Here is an 18761-nt window from a genome sequence, read left to right on the forward strand (position 1 = left end):
CTTCCTCAATCTCTGCGTGCTACATCTCAAGTCAGATTACAAGTATGTGGGGAGGGAGCATTATTTTGGATGTTACCTGCTGTCAGTGATATAAATCCCACCTTAGACAGATTCAGCTTAACTAGATGGAGTTTATTTAGAGATTATGGGTTACATTCATACAAAGGCTGTAGACACCAAAGTTGAAACTGAGGTTTTCTAAAATTCCTGCCTCGCTTACTGCCGGTTCTGCGTACTTTCAGGCTTCTGAAGATGATGGTGGTCACCCAGTTCAAAAGAAACAGGGATTCAATTTCCTTGAAGGTGAATCTCCAGCTTGTGAGGGAAGCACGCTGCTCAGTGCAGGGGCTGCTTGCACTGCACAAATGCAGCACTTCGTGCCTTATTCAGGAATATACTCACTGCTCACCGCTACGTGTGGTGGTGAAGCTGTGTTCCAGAACACCAAGATTGCTCTATAAAGAGTACAGCAGGGTGGGTTTGAGGTTAACCAGCAGCAGACCTGTGCAGCTTGCCTGTAGATGCCACCTTCGGTCGTGGCCAACCTGATGCTCTTGTGTTTGAAGGAGGATGTGCCCCCACATTGTGCCAGAGGAGGTTCAGGTGGGGCGTTAGGGACAATTTCTACTCCAAAGAGCGGTCAGGCACCGGCAAAGGCTGCCTAGGGGCTGGGGGGTCACCATCCCTGGAGGTATTCCAGAATGGTGGGGATGTGACACTTGGGGACATGGTGGGGATGGGTTGGGGTTGGACCTGGGGATCCGAGAGGTCTTATCCAGCATTTATGACTCTGCTGCTCTTCAAAATGCTGGGCAATGAACAACCCCAGCTACCAGCATAGGTTTGAGCTGTTGGAGAGCAGCATAGAGGAAAGGGACCTGGGTACAGCAGGGTGACCCATACAGCACTGTGCCCTTGTGGCATCCTGGGGTGTGTTAGCAGGGAAAAATCAATTCTCCTTCCCTTCTACTCTGCCCTGGTGAGACAACATCTGGAATATTGTGTCCAGTTCTGAGTCCCTCGATTCAAGAAGGGCAGAGAACTGCTTGAGAGAGCCCAGTGCAGAGCCACAGAAATGATGAAGGGAGTGGAGCATCTCCCTTACGAGGGAGCTGGGGCTCTTTAGCTTGGAGGAGAAAGAGGGGTGACCTCATTAATATTTATAAATATGTAAAGGATGTGTGAAGGGAGCATGGAGCCAGGCTCTTCTCATCGACATCCAACGACAGGACGAGGGGCAGTGGGTGCGAGCTGGAACACAGCAGGTCTCACATGAGGAAAAACTTCTTCACAGTAAAGGTAACAGCACTGCACGGGCTGCCCAGGGAGGCGGCGGGCTCTCAAAACCCTCATCTTCAGGGCCTTTTCCACCGCCCGCCCGGCAGCTCGGGGGAGGGGAGGAGGGCGGTGCGTCAGCGGCTCTCGGAGCGCATGAGCGCGGCCGGCAGCGGAGTGCGGGAGGCGGGAGCTGCTCCGTCGGGACGGACAGCGCAGCGCAGCGCGGGGCTTCGCGCCCGCACCGCAGGTAACGGCTGAGACGCTGAGGGACCGCGGCGCCGCCATTTTGCGGGCGGGCGGGGCCGGGCTCTGAGGTGCGGGGATGCGCTGATAGAGAGCGGCGCGGGGCAGCGCTCGGGGCGGCCGAGAGGCGACTGCAGAGCACGGCTGAGGGTGTGGGGGTGCGGGGATGGAGCGGGGTGTGCGGGCGGAGCAGCATGGAGCTGTGCTGTGCTGCAGCCGCGGTCCGCCCCGAGCGGTCTCTCCCCTCGCTGGGCTGATGTCCGCCTTCTGGTGTGAGCAGTTCCACCGCTCGGCCCTGTAGGTTACAGGAGCCTGCCGTAGGCTGAACCGCAGCAGGCTCGTTCCCTCAGGTAGTGGCTGTGCCATCGCTGTGCCCGTGGGCAGCAGGCCTCGTCCTGCTGGACCAGAGCGCTCTACGAAAGGACTTACTGGCACGGGGTGGGGGATTTTAGGAAAAAGGACAGTTGAGCTCATGCGCAAAAAGGGCTCTTCGGTTTTTCAGCCTCCTTTGCAACATGCCAAGTGCCTGGGGTTGAGTTTAGTGCCTTGAGAACACCAGCAATTAATGGTTGGGCACGGGATGCACGGCATTCCTTTGAGCATTCAGCCCAGCAGCACAGCCTGGTGGGGTTTTACAGAACATGGGATCATTCCTTGGGAGAAACATCCATTCTAACACCAATCCGGTGACCCAGAGTTCTCTGTTGGGTTTTTGAGGTGTTAAAACAGTTTTCCAGGTTCCTGGGCAGGATGCTTTTGGATTAAGAGGCTGGAAGACAAGTTTGTTTGCTTTGGTTTTGGTGCTCAATAAGTGTGGCTGGGGGAGGCACACATTCTTACGTAGACAGAGCAGGCAATTAAAGTTGACTTTATTGGTAATCAGAGAACACGTTAAGTACATGTCAAGTGAAATGGAGTAGTGAATGAACCAAACTGGTTGAATGAATTGTGTGTGTGTTTATTCCGGCATGAAGTGAGGGATAGAGGATGGAACATGCTTATTTTTGTAAAGCAGTGTGTATTAGAAACAACCTTGAAAGTTAATTAAATAAGTCTGTTGCCTTGATGATCAGAGGGCTGGAGTACATCTCCTGTGAGGAGAGGTGGAGGAAACTGGGCTTGTTTAGTTTGGAGAAGAGAAGACTCCAGGGAGACCTCATTGTGGCCTTCCAGTACTTGAAGGGAGCGTATAAACAGGAGGGGAACGGCTGTTTATGAGGGTGGATGGTGATAGGACAAGGGGGAATGGTTTTAAAGTGAGCCAGGGGAGGTTTAGGTTGGATATTAGGGGGAAGTTTTTCACCCAGAGGGTGGTGAGGCACTGGAACAGGTTGCCCAAGGAGGCTGTGGATGCCCCATCCCTGCAGGCATTCAAGGCCAGGCTGGATGTGGCTCTGGGCAGCCTGGTCTGCTGGTTGGTGACCCTGCACATAGCAGGGGGTTGGAACTATATGATCATTGTGGTTCTTTTCAACCCAGGCCATTCTATGATTCAGTTTTGCTCTTTGAAATGTAAATTTTCTGGAGTCATTTGCCCTCCAGAGAAATCAGCAATAAAAGCATCCAATGGAATTTTTTTTGTACAACGGAGTCAGCTGTAATTTTTGTAGCATCCTTATTACCATGCCCAAGGTTGACTCCTGCTAGCTTTAATGAGTTGCATCTAATTGTAGCACGGCCTGCATTGGAATGCCAGAACATCTCATGATGGGATCATCCTGCACACTCTGTTCCTGTGTTTTCAGCCATCCATTCCGTATCGTGCTTTCTCTTTTCATTTTTCAATGACTCTTTAGGCCCTTTAAAGCTGTGGCTCTCTTGAGAATAGAACAGGGAAGCATCTGTTCTCTTTGCCATCAGCTCTGTACAAGACGTTATTATATAACACAGTATCTTACTTTATTGCGTGTTATTGCATGCATAAAATAACTGCAGGGTTGTGCCTGACTCAGGTTAAACCAAACAGAAAAATGTATAGTAGTAAATGACTGCTTTTACATGATCTCCCTTTTTCTCACGTGCTTGAACTTAGGTTTTTATCTTTGCTGATTTCAGAACTGCCTCTCACTCTCAGTCCAGAAAGAAGAAGCAGTTGTGTTGATTTAAGTTGAACATTTGTGTCTAAGATTACGAACAAAGCCATGCCAGTGCTTTCAGAAGACTCAGGTAACGAATCTGCATGCTTTCAACAGAGCAGTGACTGAAACCCTGGTGTGTGTGTGCTTTTTATGCAGGAAATGAACTCACACTGCAGTTGAATAAGATAGAATGAAGATGGTTCAACTAGATTTCATAGCAGTTTACCTGAAGGAATATAGAAGGGCAGAGGAGTGTGAAAAATGGAGCTGAAGGAAGTTATTAAGAGTTAAAAAAGGTGCCTGGAGGTAGAAAGAACAGGATAATGTTTGCAAGCAGAGTACTTTGGGAAGCAGAGCTGATGGCTGTGCCATAAAGGCAGTGGTTCAGTGATCTTCCATGTCTGTTTTGGAACTGTGATAACTTCAGGTTTGTCAGAGGATTGGCCATTGCAGAAGCAAAAGGAATACGTGAAGAGGAAAACATCAAAAATAGTGGCTTTAAAAAGTGTTGCTTTTGTAGCTTTGGCTGTAATGTGATGTGTGTTGTATCTCAAGATGCATTTACTGCTTAAGAAGGAAGCATTACAAATGACTGGATGACAAGCACCCACATCTGTGCAGACAATAACAATCAAGATGGTACCCAAGTAAATGTAGTTGACATTAAACCTGTAGTAGAGGGACCTGTAAGGCGTGCTTTCTACAAAATCTTTTCTGTCTTGAATTTAAATGTAGGTTTACATGAAACTTTAGCCCTTTTGACATCTCAGCTACGACCTGATTCAAATCATAAAGAGGAAATGGGGTTCCTTAAGGATGTCTTCAGTGAAAAGAGTCTCAGCTACCTGATGAAGGTAAAAGTTTATCAATCTACATTTTCCTTGAAGGTTATATATTCTCTGTTTCCTTGGTTTATCAACAACTTTGCCAAATCTAAGTTGGTGTTGTGCAGCATTCTGTGTTGTCCAAAACACACATTTATTTAAATGTCAACATGAAGAAAATTCAATGAAAATCAAGATACTTTGTTCAAACAAAACCATTCCTGCCTGATATTGGATGTTCATGTTGAGTTGTGTGATGGGAATCAAATGGGAAGGCCTGTTTGTAAGGTTTGGTCAGTAGTTAGTTACATCTAATTAGTTTAATTAGTCAAATTAGGAACACTTCATAGTTTACTTGATGCAGTTGCCAAAATGCAGGTACTGTACCCAGTAGCTGAAAAGCAGCATGAGGTGACTTCATTTTTTCCCTTGTGCTGCTGAAGCTTTAACAGATTTCTTAGCATTAGCAAAAAGAAGACAAAAAAAAAAACAAAACCACAACAAACCTCATAGATGAAAAATAACCCCAAGAGAGGTGATTTTTTTCTGATGCTTATCTCAGAAAAGTTATGCATAAAAGTATGTGGAATATTTTTATTTTATTTTAAGAAGTTTTGTATCTTTTTCAGATTCATGAAAAGCTCCGTCATTATGAAAGACAGAGTCCAACTCCTGTTCTGCACAGCGCAGCAGGATTAGTTGAAGATGTGAGTAAAAAAACTCCTGATCTCTTTTTTTATCCCTTTTCTCTTTAAGTCCACTCTTCCAACAGATCAAAACCATTGTGTTCTATGGGTATGTATTTCTCTTCTTCCTCAGTTCTCTTGGAAATCTATTGGCAAATTTTATTTTTTACATAAATTTTATTTATTATAGCTGGTCAAGGAAATAAATTGTCAAAAATACTATGTCATGTGTCCAGTGAAGACAGACCACAAGCAGAGCAGAGGGATGATATTAAATGGTCTTCCTATGGGAGAGGCAGCTAGAGACATCAGAGTATTCCACTTAGGAGTTCCATCTTAAGGACATAAGACTGTTACAATCCAAGTTGCACTGCTGTTCACAGAATGCGTTTGGGTGTCCAGGCTTTGCAGGGTAATGAGGAAACTTCTGTTGCATGATGCACACAAATAATGCCACCTGGTTGCAAATAGTGTTGAAGTGCTTTATCACAGGGCAAACACCAGAGGTGTTGTTTTTTTTTTTTTTATGCACTGCTTATGGATTTTTTTATGGATTGTATGGAATTATGGACACCTTTTGTTTAGAAGTTGCTCCTTTTTATTTTGAAGGTAATAGAAGAATTGCAGACTGCGCCAGTGAATAATGAAGAAAAAGAGCTGCTTCAGCTGCTGTCAACACCACATCTCAGGGTAAAAACAAACAAACAAACAAAAAACCACCAGAACACACCAGAGAACTTGCTCAGGTTTCTTTGCATGACTCCAACAGCATTCTGCACAGGAAAAGTTACATTGGACAGTCCTAAGAGAAAGCAAAAGCCTTTAGCACCAAATACTGACTTCTTCAGTTACTGTATCTAGAAGACCAGTAAGAAACCACCTATTCCTGCTTCAGGGCTTCCGTGTAGGATTTTCCCCAAATTAGCTTTTGGGGATGTTTTTCTTTCTTTGTGTGTCTGTTTTTATGTTTGCTGTCATGTCTGAAAGCTGAGAATTGGAAGCCATGATGTTGCTCGATTGTGTTACTGTTTCTTACTTGGTTTACACAGGCAATGCTTGTAGTACATGACACTGTAGCACAGAAGAACTTTGACCCCGTCCTTCCACCTCTGCCTGATAACTTTGATGATGATTTTGATGAAGAATCAGTGAAAATTGTTCGGCTAGTGAAAAATAAAGAGCCCTTGGTACGTATCAGATAATCCACATCTAATCATAACATTCTGTGTTGGAAAGGAGTCATTGTAAATACAGAGGAGGTGCATGAAGGGCATCACCAAGGATTCTACAGAAAGTGAGAGTGCTTTGAAGTAAAATTGCCTAAAAGAACTTTGGTCAATACAGATTCATAGTTCTGAATAAACATTGTATAGACGTGTTTGTAACTTGCTGGGAATGTTACTTCTGAGGAAACTGTATATTAAAATAATTATGCTCATTATATGCAGTAATTTGTGTCATAGCTAGCATAAAATGAGTGAATACCTTCCTCTACATAAGTGTCAGTGATGTATTTTAGGAGTGTGTTTACTAGCTGTATATAAACAGTTTATTGACAAGATACAAATAGAAACAGAAAGAAATGATTTCCTAAGAAAAAATAATTACAGTGGGGAAGGGGTCTCTGAAGTGCTTTTTGGAACTGTGTGTGACAGTAGGTAGTGGAAGAGAGCAGAGGCTTAATTCCTGATTGAAGTTTTATATTGCCAGCAGAGCTTGGAGGTTTAAAGAACTCATAAAACTCTGTAATTCCTTGGCTTTCACCCTTTATGCATAATAGGGCTGGCTCTGTTGTATAAAGATTCAGAAGACACATAAAGAAAGCACTTTGCAAGGTATTGTTTTGTGTGCTTGAGTCCATATATCACCACCATAATGACAGTGTGATGTAAACACTGAGCACAGTGATCAGAAAGAGGAGGAGCACTGGGCTTTCCTGCAACCATGTGATGTGGCCACCAGCTGAAGTTCAATAGCAGTGAAAGCTGTTAAGGTGGAAGACGAAATCTGTATGAATTCTAAGTGAATTCCAGTTTAGAAGACGTAGTTTATTTCACTGCTTAGTATATCCTAAGCAAATTTCTTATGATGGTTTCTTTTTTGGGGGGGCTGTGTTTTATTTCAGGGAGCTACCATCAGAAGAGATGAGCATACAGGGGCTGTGATTGTAGCAAGGATCATGAGAGGTGGTGCAGCTGATCGCAGTGGTAAATTTCATGAGCAAAACCAGCTCTTTGGGCATGTTGACTATTTTATGAAAAAGATAGAGCTCACTTAACTCACTTAATTCATAATAGGAAACTGTTGGATGCCAAGTCTGAACTGGAATGTGTACTCTGTGCAGTCAGTGGAGGGAGACTTACATTGCTGAGGAATTAATCATCCCAGCAGGCCTTGGAATGGGATTCCAATGTTGGAATTGCCTTTCTTCCTCAATGACTGTGAGGGGAGCCTGCATGTAGGCTCACTTGGCAGCTGAATTTCAAGTGCCTGATGGCAGGAGAGACTTCCCTCCATAGGCTGTTGTGCACCACGCTTCCAGATTCTACAGGGTTAATTCATGTGGTGTTTGACTTTATTTTCTAGAAGGTGCTTGTTCAGAGTTTATGCAATAAGCTGAATGGGCCTTATGTGTGATTTATAGAATCCAAGCCTCGTGTACTTTTTAATATACAGGTAATACAATCCCAAAATTAATGAATTACTGTGATGGAAAAATATTAGCTAATTACAGCTTTTTTCTTGACTGTTACCATTTTTCTTGTTGGCATAATCTGATAAATGTAATGAAATGAGTAGAGCTGTGCTTAGCATTTCCGTATTTCATCAGGAATCTATTATTTTAATTAGATACATTTTTGTTTAAAATAACCACTGGGAAAAATGCCAGCAGAGATGGGAGGAGTAGGTGTAAGTATCAAAGAAAAGAAAAGAAAAGAAATAAGGGTGATTTAACTTTCAGTCTTACATCTTAGTATGTTTGGTGTTTCCAGTATATTGTGAGTTGTTTGCTGTTTTCTTGACTCACAAATTCTTCTCTGTCACTGAACAGTAGTTACACTGTGCACAAATGCAGTATTTCTTACTTAACTAGATAAGCAAATGTAAAATTTTTAGGGGCCTTTTCGTGGCTTGTTTAAGAATTAAGTTGATTAGTCCAACAATCTTTCTGGGACTGCGTGGTTTTGATCTGTCAGCTGACAGCCATGTTATTCCTGTCTTTATAGTCAGCACCTGTCTCCTGATGGTACAGGATTTGATCATCCTTGGGAAGCTATTTCAGTTTTTCATTCTTAGTGCTGATCCAAATGTAGAGGAGGTGATTTTCCAAAGTATCTTGCCAAATATGCACTCCCTGCTCTGGTCTTTATGACTCTGGTGCATGAAAAAACTGCCACGTGGATTAAGAGCAGGAGATTGCAGAGCACACTGCCAGTGGAAGCACTTGGCTGTAGAGGGAAATCCACTAAGTTCAGAGTGAGAGAGGAGGGAGACACGTGCATTAACCTGGGTCAGATGTCAGAGGAGTGCTGCTCTCCATTCTATAGGCTTTAACTTACTTCTCTTTTCAGGTCTTGTCCACGTTGGAGATGAACTGAGAGAAGTCAATGGCATTGCTGTGCTTCACAAACGACCCGAAGAAATAAGTCAGATTTTGGTCTGCACTGATTTCTGTTTCAAGATCTTTTCTATTGGGTGATCTAGTAATTACGATAGATGATGAAATTTAACCTTGAGTTTAAGATGTGTGTGTAGAGCTAAAAGATGGAATCCCTGCTTGTCTTTACACTAAGAGTTTTTCTTCTCAACGTGGATTATTTAATCCTCTCCTTTTGACTTCAGAAACTTCCATGGAACTGAATCGGTACCAAGTAAGATACAAATATAAAGTTATGTGTTGCTTTGTCAAGAACATCCCCCTCATGCTTTGTTTATGACAAGCAAATTGCAAATTGAAAGTGTGTTCTTAATAGGAAAGCAGTTCATTCATGATGTCAGGAAGCTGAAGAAAGTTAATTGTGTGCCCATTGGTGCTGTCAGTCTGTCCTTTACTACCAGATTTCTCAAGACTTTAGCAGTTCTTGCTCCAAGCTGCTCTAAGCCACAAATCTTTAAGTCTTTCTGAACTCCTACATCTGTGGTCATCCTGTTGTGTTGCAGGAAGTGTCCTTACTCAGGAGCTCTTACTCATCTCTGACTCCCCTCCTGCAGCTTGCTTCCCTCTTGCCTGTGCTGAGTGGGGTTAGTGATGCAGTGAGAAGAAAACCAGCACTAAGAGGCTGAAGTCTCTGGCATCAGTTCCACCACCTAACTTAAATTTGTACTAAATTGTACTGGATGAGGAGAATGACTGCTTTTGGTTCAGGGGGAGAAATCAAAACTGTACTTTGAAATCTTGTATGAAGCTGATTTGGGGGGACTCTGGGGTAGTGTTTGTCTGTCCTGTTTTAAATGCCTGCAATGTGATAGTTTTCTTTCTGTGTTTTGTTTCTGAAGAAGACCTACAACTGTTTGTCCACGCTGATCCTCCTGCTTTCTATTTCTATCTGTACAGAGTAACAGGCTCCTCTAGGACAGTTATCTCATACAAGGGAATGTATCTAAAAATAGATCAGATGAACCTATTCTGAATTTTCAAGCACCTACAATCACTTCTTAATTTACTGTAACTAACAAATGACATTTTTTAGCAAAGATATTTAGAGTGGATGTGTTTACTTAGTGAATGTTTATGTTTGCACCCTAACAAGTAAGAAAAAAGAGCTGCAATCTGGGAAAACAACTGTTTGTCAGCCAAGCTCCTTAAAATATTCAGGCTCCAAAAACTTAATTTGGTATCATACTAAAAGCCGTGGAAGTTTTTAATACTTCATGAGCTGTAATCCAGAAACGAATGTGGTTGCCAAAAGGAAATGAAAGAATTTTAGTGCAAGTCTTAATAGATTCTAGCTGAGGAATTACTGCTGGTGTCTCCATGGGGATTACAGTGCTGTGGAAGATTCATGGAACATCATGACAGTTAAATAGGGGATTAGCTTTGCCTATTAAAGTTCTGAGAAGACTGACTGGCTCCTAAATTGGGACTTGGATAGTCTGCGTTGTCCTTACACTGATTTCAAAGTGGAAAAAAACCAACATTTTCCTTTTTCTCAGGCACAGTCTCAGGGATCGATAACATTAAAAATAATTCCAGCCATCAAAGAAGAAGATCGTCTGAAAGACAGCAAGGTATGCAGAGCCTGGTAGAGTACCAAAGCATGGTTTTCATACTTGCATTTATCTAAGATTCCTGTTGGTTCAGTAAGAATCATCACAGAATGAGACCCATAATAATACTGAAAAGACAACAGAGCACCTTCTTGACATAAAGGATTGTGCCATATTGCTCAGTATAAGTACTTAAGTGAATTCTGTTCTCCTTATCTTGGCACGTGGTCATTCATAATCTAGCTGCTTCTTTTGGTTTGCATAATTAAACCTGGTGTTCCTGCCAGTCTCCTCTTGCTGTGACAGCTGTTATCTGCCCATTATCGCTGGGCATTTTGCCACTCACTTGAGTCAAAACAGATCTGCCCTCCAACAGAGCTGCATTCGTCATTTGGCCATAGTAGGCCTTTGCATTTGGCCTCCTTTATCAGCAATGACTTAATTGTGTCAGTGGTCCCCTCCAGGATTCCTTCTCAGCCTCCCTACTTCCCTGCTTTTTGCAGACAAATTCTTCCTTGGAACCCCTCAAATTACTTCTAGAAATCTTTCTGCTCTGATATATGCAGTAGTGCCAGGATACAAATCCAAAGCTAAGTATCAGATGTTGATTAAAGAAATGTTATAAGTACAGCCTTCACAATAAAGCTACTTTGCCATAAATCCATCTTTATAGTTTTCTCTTTCCCCTTCTATTTTTCCTGTTTGTTGCATTTTGTGTTTAGCTAGGCTGTGCTTACTTGGGACTTTGAGTTTCACGTTGCACAGTGACAATACCTAATGACTGAGTAGATGCTTGGAAGTTAGTTTGTTTTTCTGCATGGGTAAATCAAAATACAAGTGCAGTTTACTAGGGTTCAATATTTTTGAGTACCACAAAGCACAAGAAGGAGAAAAAGTGTATAGATTTTTCTAGTTAATAATGTTATTGTCAGAAAAGTACCTTCTTAAGGTACACTGTAATTCCAAAAAGGACAAGAAGAAAGGATGCGTTACTTTCTTTTGAAGGTGTTTATGAGGGCCCTTTTCTGCTATAATCCCAAAGAAGACAGAGCCATTCCCTGCCAGGAGGCTGGTTTGCCCTTTAAGAGACGACACATCCTGGAAGTTGTAAGCCAAGATGATCCTACATGGTGGCAAGCAAAGCGTGTTGGAGACACCAACCTCAGAGCAGGCTTGATCCCCTCGAAGCAGTTCCAAGAAAGGTTTGTCAATGAAGATTGCAGGTTTTTATTGTTTTTATTAACTAACCATATGGTATCACACGTTTTTGTGCTGCTTTTTTTTTTTTTTTTGCAGGAAATAAAGGGCAGAATCATGCCATGCTTGGAGGACAGTGCTAGAAGGTTTCGTATTCCCCAGTTATATAATGAACTTCCCAGCTTTCTTAGGGTGGTTTCCAGCTGGTTTGTGCTTTGTAGCATGAGAACAGAAGCACTTGCTATAGAAGTGGCCCCTGAGATTAAACATGGAATATTTGTCCTTGAACCTCTTGGCTTATGGAGACAGACTATTTCCCAGACTTGTATTTCCATAGCGTGAGGATTTATTCTACCAGTTTTTAGTTTATGCACTAAATAATTGTGAAAGAAAAGTGTAGCTGATGTTTCTTCTGGTTCCTAAGAAAGTCTTCAGCTTAGACCCAGGTGTCATCAGGGCTAGAAGGTTTTTCTGTTTTCACAGTAGGATAAACGTATCTTAGAAAGCAAAAAAAAAAAAAAAAAAAAGCTCCTGATGCCTTTTATTTGCAGGACAGCTGTAGATTTAAGAAGGGATCTGATTTTGGCTACTGGTCGTATGTGATTCTTACTCCACATTGCTGGATGTGTCTTCTCTGGATTGTAGATGTTGAATCAAAAACAGTTTGTTTCTTTTTTTTTTCAAGGAAAAATGCCGTGTTGTTCTTTGTCTTAAATGATGTATGTATAACTTACACTATAAATTTTTATGTTGTGAAGCTTTAATGGCTAAAATCTAATTATTTTCTCTTTAGACGACTGATGTACAGAAGAAGTATAGGCACCCAGCCGAATCCCAGAACGGTGAAGAAGCCATTATGTAAGTCTGTTCAGTCCCTGAAGTGATTTTATAGTTGATTTTTCACTTCTCAGGATTTGTTTTTAATGTGTTTTCAATAATAGCACTTTTGTATATGTCCTGTGTTTTCTGACACTGATTGATCTACATGGATATGAGTTGCCTCATGGGAAGAGTTCAGTTTGAGCTTTATCCAGTGTTACAAGTGCCCGCTGGCTTAAAATATGGCTGACCTGCTCTTCCTGCTTTCAAGAACATGAGGCTGGTGGTGGTTTTTTAGATCCTTGAGAATTTCTTAGTGTCAACATCAAATAACCCAGCTGGTGCTGAGGTGTGGGAGGGCCATGAGACTGGATGATGCCACACTCATGTAGACCAGGAATCTGGAAATTGTCCTCCTTCATTGCTAGAAGCAAGCTTCTGTCCTGTGATGCACATCTCATGGAGAAGTACTCTTGTGCTGTGAAGTGGAGGGCAGATGCTCAACCAAATTATAATACAGCATGAGTCATTTAAGTTAATCTTTTCTGTATCAGTTACACCCAATTTTAGGAGGCACCTAATGAGGGTTGTTACTTATTCAGACATTACTGAGATAATTAAGCAGGTTTTATTATAAAATTATTATCATTTACTACTAAATCCTAGCAAAAAAGTCTTTGATCAATTGATAAGGGTACATTACTGCATGTTTTTTGAGATATAAAAGCCTGATAAGCAAATAAAACACAGAGGAACCTTCCTTTCCGTTCCCTCTAATTCTATGCAGTCGTTTGTCAGCCTTTTAATCTTATCAACTCTGTCTTTCATGCTAACTGCAGATGATCAGACTTCTGATAAAGGTAGGTGCCCTCCTAAATCATTTTCTGTCTGAAGCTAACCAGCCAATTCATTTCCTAAAATATTTGGTAAGCCCTCAAGCAAAGGGAGTAGTAGATGGAGCTTATTCAGACAGCTGTTTTGTCTTGATTTACAATTTAAACTAATTTAATTTGGATTGAGTTAAGTAATGATGGTTTCCAAATATCCCTTTCCTCACCAACTACCCAGATGCACACAGCAGGCACTAAGGTATCTTCCTCCTTCTCTCTCCCCCTTCTCTTCCCCACGTCCTCCCCACTTCTTTCTTTGCAGAGGACTGTGACTGTGAGGGATATTTCAATGGACATTACATAGGTGAGAAACCAAAATCCACTTCTTCCCTGCAAGAAAAAACTCCAAACTAATGTAGCAATGCTAATTTTCTTTATTAATAATAGAGTTAATTTCACATACTTTGTGAACTAATTATCTCTGTCTGAAGGGGTAATTGGACGTTTGCATAAGCAGTGCTCAGCAGCTCAGGGTGACTTGAGGAGGTTTTAGCATAGATGGGTTGCTTGGTTTTCTACCCTATGCACAGACTGGTCGTGGATCAGATCAGCATATGTGCAGTAATTTGTTATTTAAAAAAAAATTAATAAAGGGAGTGTCTCTATTCAAAGACAGTACCTTCTACCCGAACAAGCTTGACAGTGGAAATAAATGGAGACATGGTTCAGTGCCTCTTCTGCCTTTCCTCCACAGCTGGCTTACGCAGGAGCTTTAGGTTAAGTCGTAAAGAGAAGGAAAACAATCCTAACGAAGCAAAGCAGGCAGAGCAGGCAGATGCAGCAGAGCTCCTAACCTATGAGGAGGTCACAAAATACCAGCAGCAGCCTGGGGAGCAGCAGAGGCTGATTGTTTTGATTGGTAAGAGGTGGAATTGATCCAGAGTATTACCTTCCTCTTTCCCTTTTTGCCTTCATTCCAAAAGCTTTTTATTTTATTTTTTTTCAATTATTATTTTGTTGTCTTTTAAATGACAAAAAAACCCCTCACCAGGAAAAAATTCATGGATCGAGTGGCTAGAACAGATGTAAATTATTCTCTTTACAGTACTTATTCCCCACAAAAAATAGTCAGACCATTCTCTTTTGTTAGGTTGTTTGGGAGCCAGGTTAAATGAGCTCAAGCAGAAAGTTGTGTCAGAGAACCCACAGGAGTACGGTGTTGCAGTTCCACGTGAGTAGAATTTACTGACACTGTGTGTTGCCACTTTGTTCCATCGATTCTGCTGAATAGTGCAGTGCTAGCTGCATTGGTGAATGGGGTTTCATTGCACTGATCAATCAGTGTTTCAGCTGTTGACTATTTGCGTATTTCATAGGTAGTGGAAATTGTTTTCTCATCGTAGAAGTCTGAGTAGATCAGAGTATAACTTTGTGCACGTGCACAATGTGCTGTGTGTAACTGAGAATCTAAAGTGCTGTAACAAAGAGGAGTTTTCAAGCAGCAGGTGAATATCTCTGCCTAACTGTGGAGCTGGAAATGCAGATACAAATCAAATCAGAGTTTGCATTTGTTTCCATTACTTTAAGGAATGGGATCTTGCGTTTGAGAAGAGAGTAAACATAAATAAATACTGCATAATATTAGCAGTCTTGAGCTCTGAGGGAAGATGTCTGATTTCAAATAAACCATCAAGGACCCAATTCTGCAAACAGCCAGGCATGTTCATACTTTAAACTTCACAGGCAACATAGCAGAATTTTGTCTATTTTCTGTATTTATTTTCTGAATTTCAAAGAAAAGGAATCCAATACCCAAACTAACTTCATTTTCAATTCTATAATGTAGTTTACAGCAAAATAATTTCATCGCTTAATATTTTATATTAATATTATTAATTATTAATATATTAATATTAATAATTATTAATTTTTATATTAATTTTGACTGCCTTGTTTGAGGTCATGAAAACGTGACTGAAACTGAACAGAGATGGTAGCACTGTCTGCAGAAGCTGACCTGTGTGCTGTGCTTTGCTTCCACTTTCTTTTAGATACAACGAGGTCAAAGAAAAGTCATGAGAAAGAGGGAGTCGAATACAACTTTGTCTCTAAGCAATCATTTGAGACAGATGTGCAGCAAAACAAGTGAGTTAATTTTAAAATACTGATAAAACTGATTATATTTTGAAAAAATTGCTAAGTAAATTTCATGTAATGTGAATACCAAAATCAGGTAAGACTGGAGGAGCCATTTTGGAAGGGTTCTGTTTTCCAGGAACAACTTTTATTCAGTTTGGACTGTGAGCGTGAAGCAAGAATTATACTAAGAGACAATTTAGAAACAACAGAAGAGAGGTAGGAATACCAGAAGTTAGAATTTAAGTCTGTGATTGATCTGAACTGAACCTGGTGAAAGTAACAGATATTCAGTTGGTCCTACTTTATTCTTCATTTAATTTGATGGGCAGCATGGGGAAATTTAATTCATAATTCCACTTCAAAGTGAGTTGTAGGCTAAACCCATGGGTATGAAGGACTTTCTGTAAGATCAGGCTTGTTTCCTAGAAGTGCAGAGTTTGGCTAACCTCCCAGAAGGTGGAAGAATCCAAGTCCATTTCCTTGCCAGCTTTGTTCTATTTCATGTGAGAAACAACTTCTTTGTTTTAGTAGACTTGAGCAGCAGTCAACTGAATCAATGCAGTTTCTTCCCCTGTTTTTCAGCAGTGCTGATTCACCAGCAGTATCATGGGAAGAAGACAACTGTTACTAAGCAACCAATGGAAAAAAAATGAGAAAAAGAAACCCTTTTTTTTTTTTTTTTTCCCCCACCTTCCTTCCCTCCACAATATTTGACTGTTGTGACTTTGGGAAACAGCTATCAGATGTTGAAAGTTAAATGTGCCTTGTGGACTGTATTTAAGAAACATATATATATTTACTTTTTAGATTTGTGGAACATGGAGAATACAAGGAAAACCTGTATGGCACAAGTCTTGAGGCAATCCGGTCTGTGATGGCCAAAAAGAAGGTTTGTTTGGTGGATGTGGTTCCTGAAGTAAGTTCAGCAGTTTATTTTAAGGAAAGCAAATAGTTCTAGTAATGCTGCCTGCCTGAGTAACAAACATTGTTCACCTTTTGGGGCTGCCTGCTGTGCTGAGAGCAGTGCTGGTTTTTGAACACCTTTCTGACAGGTGGCTGGGCTGCTGGCTGAGCAGTGCTTGGCTTGTTACAAGAAGCTAACAATAACTTGCCTGTCACATCATTCCTTTTGTCCTTTTCTCATATCCTTGTTCCTGGGGTTGTGGTGCAGAGCAAGGTGTCCCTGCAGTCAGACCGTGCTCACATGCTTTTGTAATACCTTAAAGGATGCTGATAATAACTTTTTTTCTTGAAGAATGAAAGCATGCTGTGGTTAGATGTGGCATGAAGGCCTGTGTATCACACAAGTGAAACTGTTGAACCCAGCATGAGCAGATCATTGGCACACAATGTATATAATCTGACATGAGAAAAGAAAATACATCTGTTCACAGGCAGTGAAGCACTTGAGGACTCCTGAATTTAAGCCTTATGTTATCTTTGTGAAGCCCCTCATTCCAGAAAAGAAAAAAAATGTCCTAAAATCTCCTGTGTCAGAAGAAATCTCAACACCCCTTGTAAGTATTCTAACCTTAATCTCTATTTTGCAGTGTGAGATCAGTGCCTTAGCTCCCTCTTGTAATGTTTCTTCCCCCTCCCTAATGCCTCTTGCTCCTTCATCTCAGTTGTCAGATCTTTCCTCCCCTTTCCTAACGCTGTCGGTTCATTTCTTGCAAAGTCATGACTCAGTGTGCTAGTATCCATAAAAATGCTAATGAATAATTACAGATGCATACTGAAAACATCAATTCATGTTCTTGTGTTGGTCAGCAGGATGAAGAACAGCAGGAAATTATTAATTCAGCAGCATTCATTGAAGAGCACTATGGCCATTTAATTGATGCTACGCTGGTGAAAGAAGATCTCCAGAGTGCGTGTAATCAGCTTAAAACTGTGCTAGATAAGCTAAACAAGGATTCATTTTGGGTGCCAGTCAGCTGGGTTAGGTCATAGTTTGCTATCATCTGTTTAAAGGAAAGAATTTATTTAAAAAGCCTTGTAAATATACGGATGACAAAAGGGAAATATGTTGATTTCACTGCAAAACTGCCATTCTCTCTAGAAAGTAATATGTAAAGACTACAGGGGGAAAAAATAAAGTCAGAAGCTGATACTGCCTTCTTGAATTGGAATCCTGAGTACCAGCTGTGCACTCTCAACCTGAGCAGGTTAGTGAAAGACTGGAGTGACTTTTAGACTGCAAATATTGCACTCTGTAAGGTGAAAATGTGCAGAGGGTCCCATCTCCAAAAGCACTGAAGCAATGCTAGGACAGCTAGAAGCTTCAGCATTTGGCCAGACCTCGTGTGGCATCTGAACAAGATTCTTCATCCAGCAGCAAGTCTGCTACTTGAGGGGTGAGGGAGAGTGCCCACACCCTGTCAGTTACTTAAAGGTTCAGCTGGCTTTCTTCCACTCAGGATTACTGGTTGCAAACCCTTTTAATTATGCACAAAAACTAGACTGGCTCTGTAAATCGTCTGTGTTTTAGCAGCTGAGGGGTGGCGGTGGGATTTTTGTTTGTATTGTTGGTTTTGTTTTTCAAGCTCAGCCCTTTCCCAGTGCTTCTGGCTGTCTTGCATAGGTAGTAATTAGTCTGCTCAGCTATGGCTTTTGCCCACTTTCCCAATCGCTCTCTTCCTAACAGCACAGGATTGATGTTAAGCAACCTGTAAACATACCTGTGTGATTGATCCAGCTCATAACCTGGGGACATTCTGTAGTCTATCTGAAAAGTGTGTATGGTATAAAACATGACTTGAAGAAGCTTATTTTCAACAAGGCATCTTTGCAAATGCCAACTGCTGGGGCGCCACGTGGATGGACAGCAACAGAGCAGCTCTGCATAGGCTGCCAGGAGGAGGAGGTTGAAACATCAGGAAGCTGAGCTACAGCACTGAATCATCATTCTCCCAGCACTTATGAATACCTTTGTTACAAATCAAGTGAAGGCAGCCAAAGCATGCACTTGGCTCCATCACGTCTTGAAGAGGAAATTTTATCTGTTGGAGGACTTGGCAGAAAGAAGATGCAGCTTTTTAAGGTGGGCAAGTCTAAGAAAACACATTGATTTTGTGAGTGTGGTGCGGGTGTGTATTACCTGAAACTTGTTCCTGTTTCCCATTGCCTGTTGAGTTCTAATCTTTCCTCTGTACTGTGCCCTCTCACAACACCTTCTGGTACACTGGTCTCATTCTTTTAACAGTGTGATGTTATTCTTGTTCCAGAGCATTCAGCAAAACTAACACCATTACTTATTAAAAGCGTATTTCTTATTTAGTGTCTCTGAATCTACATTAACTCCAGCTCAAAAAGTTGTCTATCCATCTTCTCCAAATGCTAACTTCCAGGTATCACCCACAGCACTTCCTGCAGTCTGGTAGAACGGCTCTGACTTGTCAGAAAACATGCTGCCAGACTGGAAGCCTCCCAGCAGCTGTACAAGGATTCCCTCATGTG

The 18761-nt window shown here is 41.6% G+C and overlaps 1 protein-coding gene across 6 annotated transcripts; it reads left to right on the plus strand.

The window, feature by feature from the left end:
* Positions 1-1371: 1371 nt before the first annotated feature.
* Positions 1372-18577, plus strand: MPP3 (MAGUK p55 scaffold protein 3). Of its 6 annotated transcripts, XM_031557059.2 has the most exons (19): positions 1372-1525; positions 3577-3687; positions 4335-4453; positions 5053-5130; positions 5719-5799; positions 6159-6296; positions 7235-7316; positions 8682-8767; positions 10264-10338; positions 11323-11519; positions 12308-12372; positions 13173-13193; positions 13486-13527; positions 13918-14082; positions 14314-14394; positions 15215-15308; positions 16110-16218; positions 16697-16819; positions 17073-17428. In XM_031557059.2, exons 2-19 carry the CDS (start codon positions 3663-3665, stop codon positions 17253-17255), a joined length of 1764 nt encoding a protein of 587 aa, XP_031412919.2. In that variant the 5' UTR covers positions 1372-1525; positions 3577-3662; the 3' UTR covers positions 17256-17428. The 6 variants fall into 6 exon arrangements, 5 of the variants coding, with proteins under 5 accessions (XP_031412919.2, XP_031412922.2, XP_085066951.1 ...); XR_014879996.1 differs by lacking the exons at positions 13173-13193; positions 13486-13527 and adding an exon at positions 17950-18577 and having other exon boundaries at positions 17073-17470; XM_031557062.2 differs by lacking the exons at positions 13173-13193; positions 13486-13527 and having other exon boundaries at positions 17073-18577.
* The last annotated feature ends 184 nt before the right edge of the window (positions 18578-18761 follow it).

Source organism: Meleagris gallopavo, chromosome 29 (genome assembly GCF_905368555.1).
Source record: "Meleagris gallopavo chromosome 29, MGAL_WU_HG_1.1, whole genome shotgun sequence".
NCBI lineage: Eukaryota > Metazoa > Chordata > Aves > Galliformes > Phasianidae > Meleagris > Meleagris gallopavo.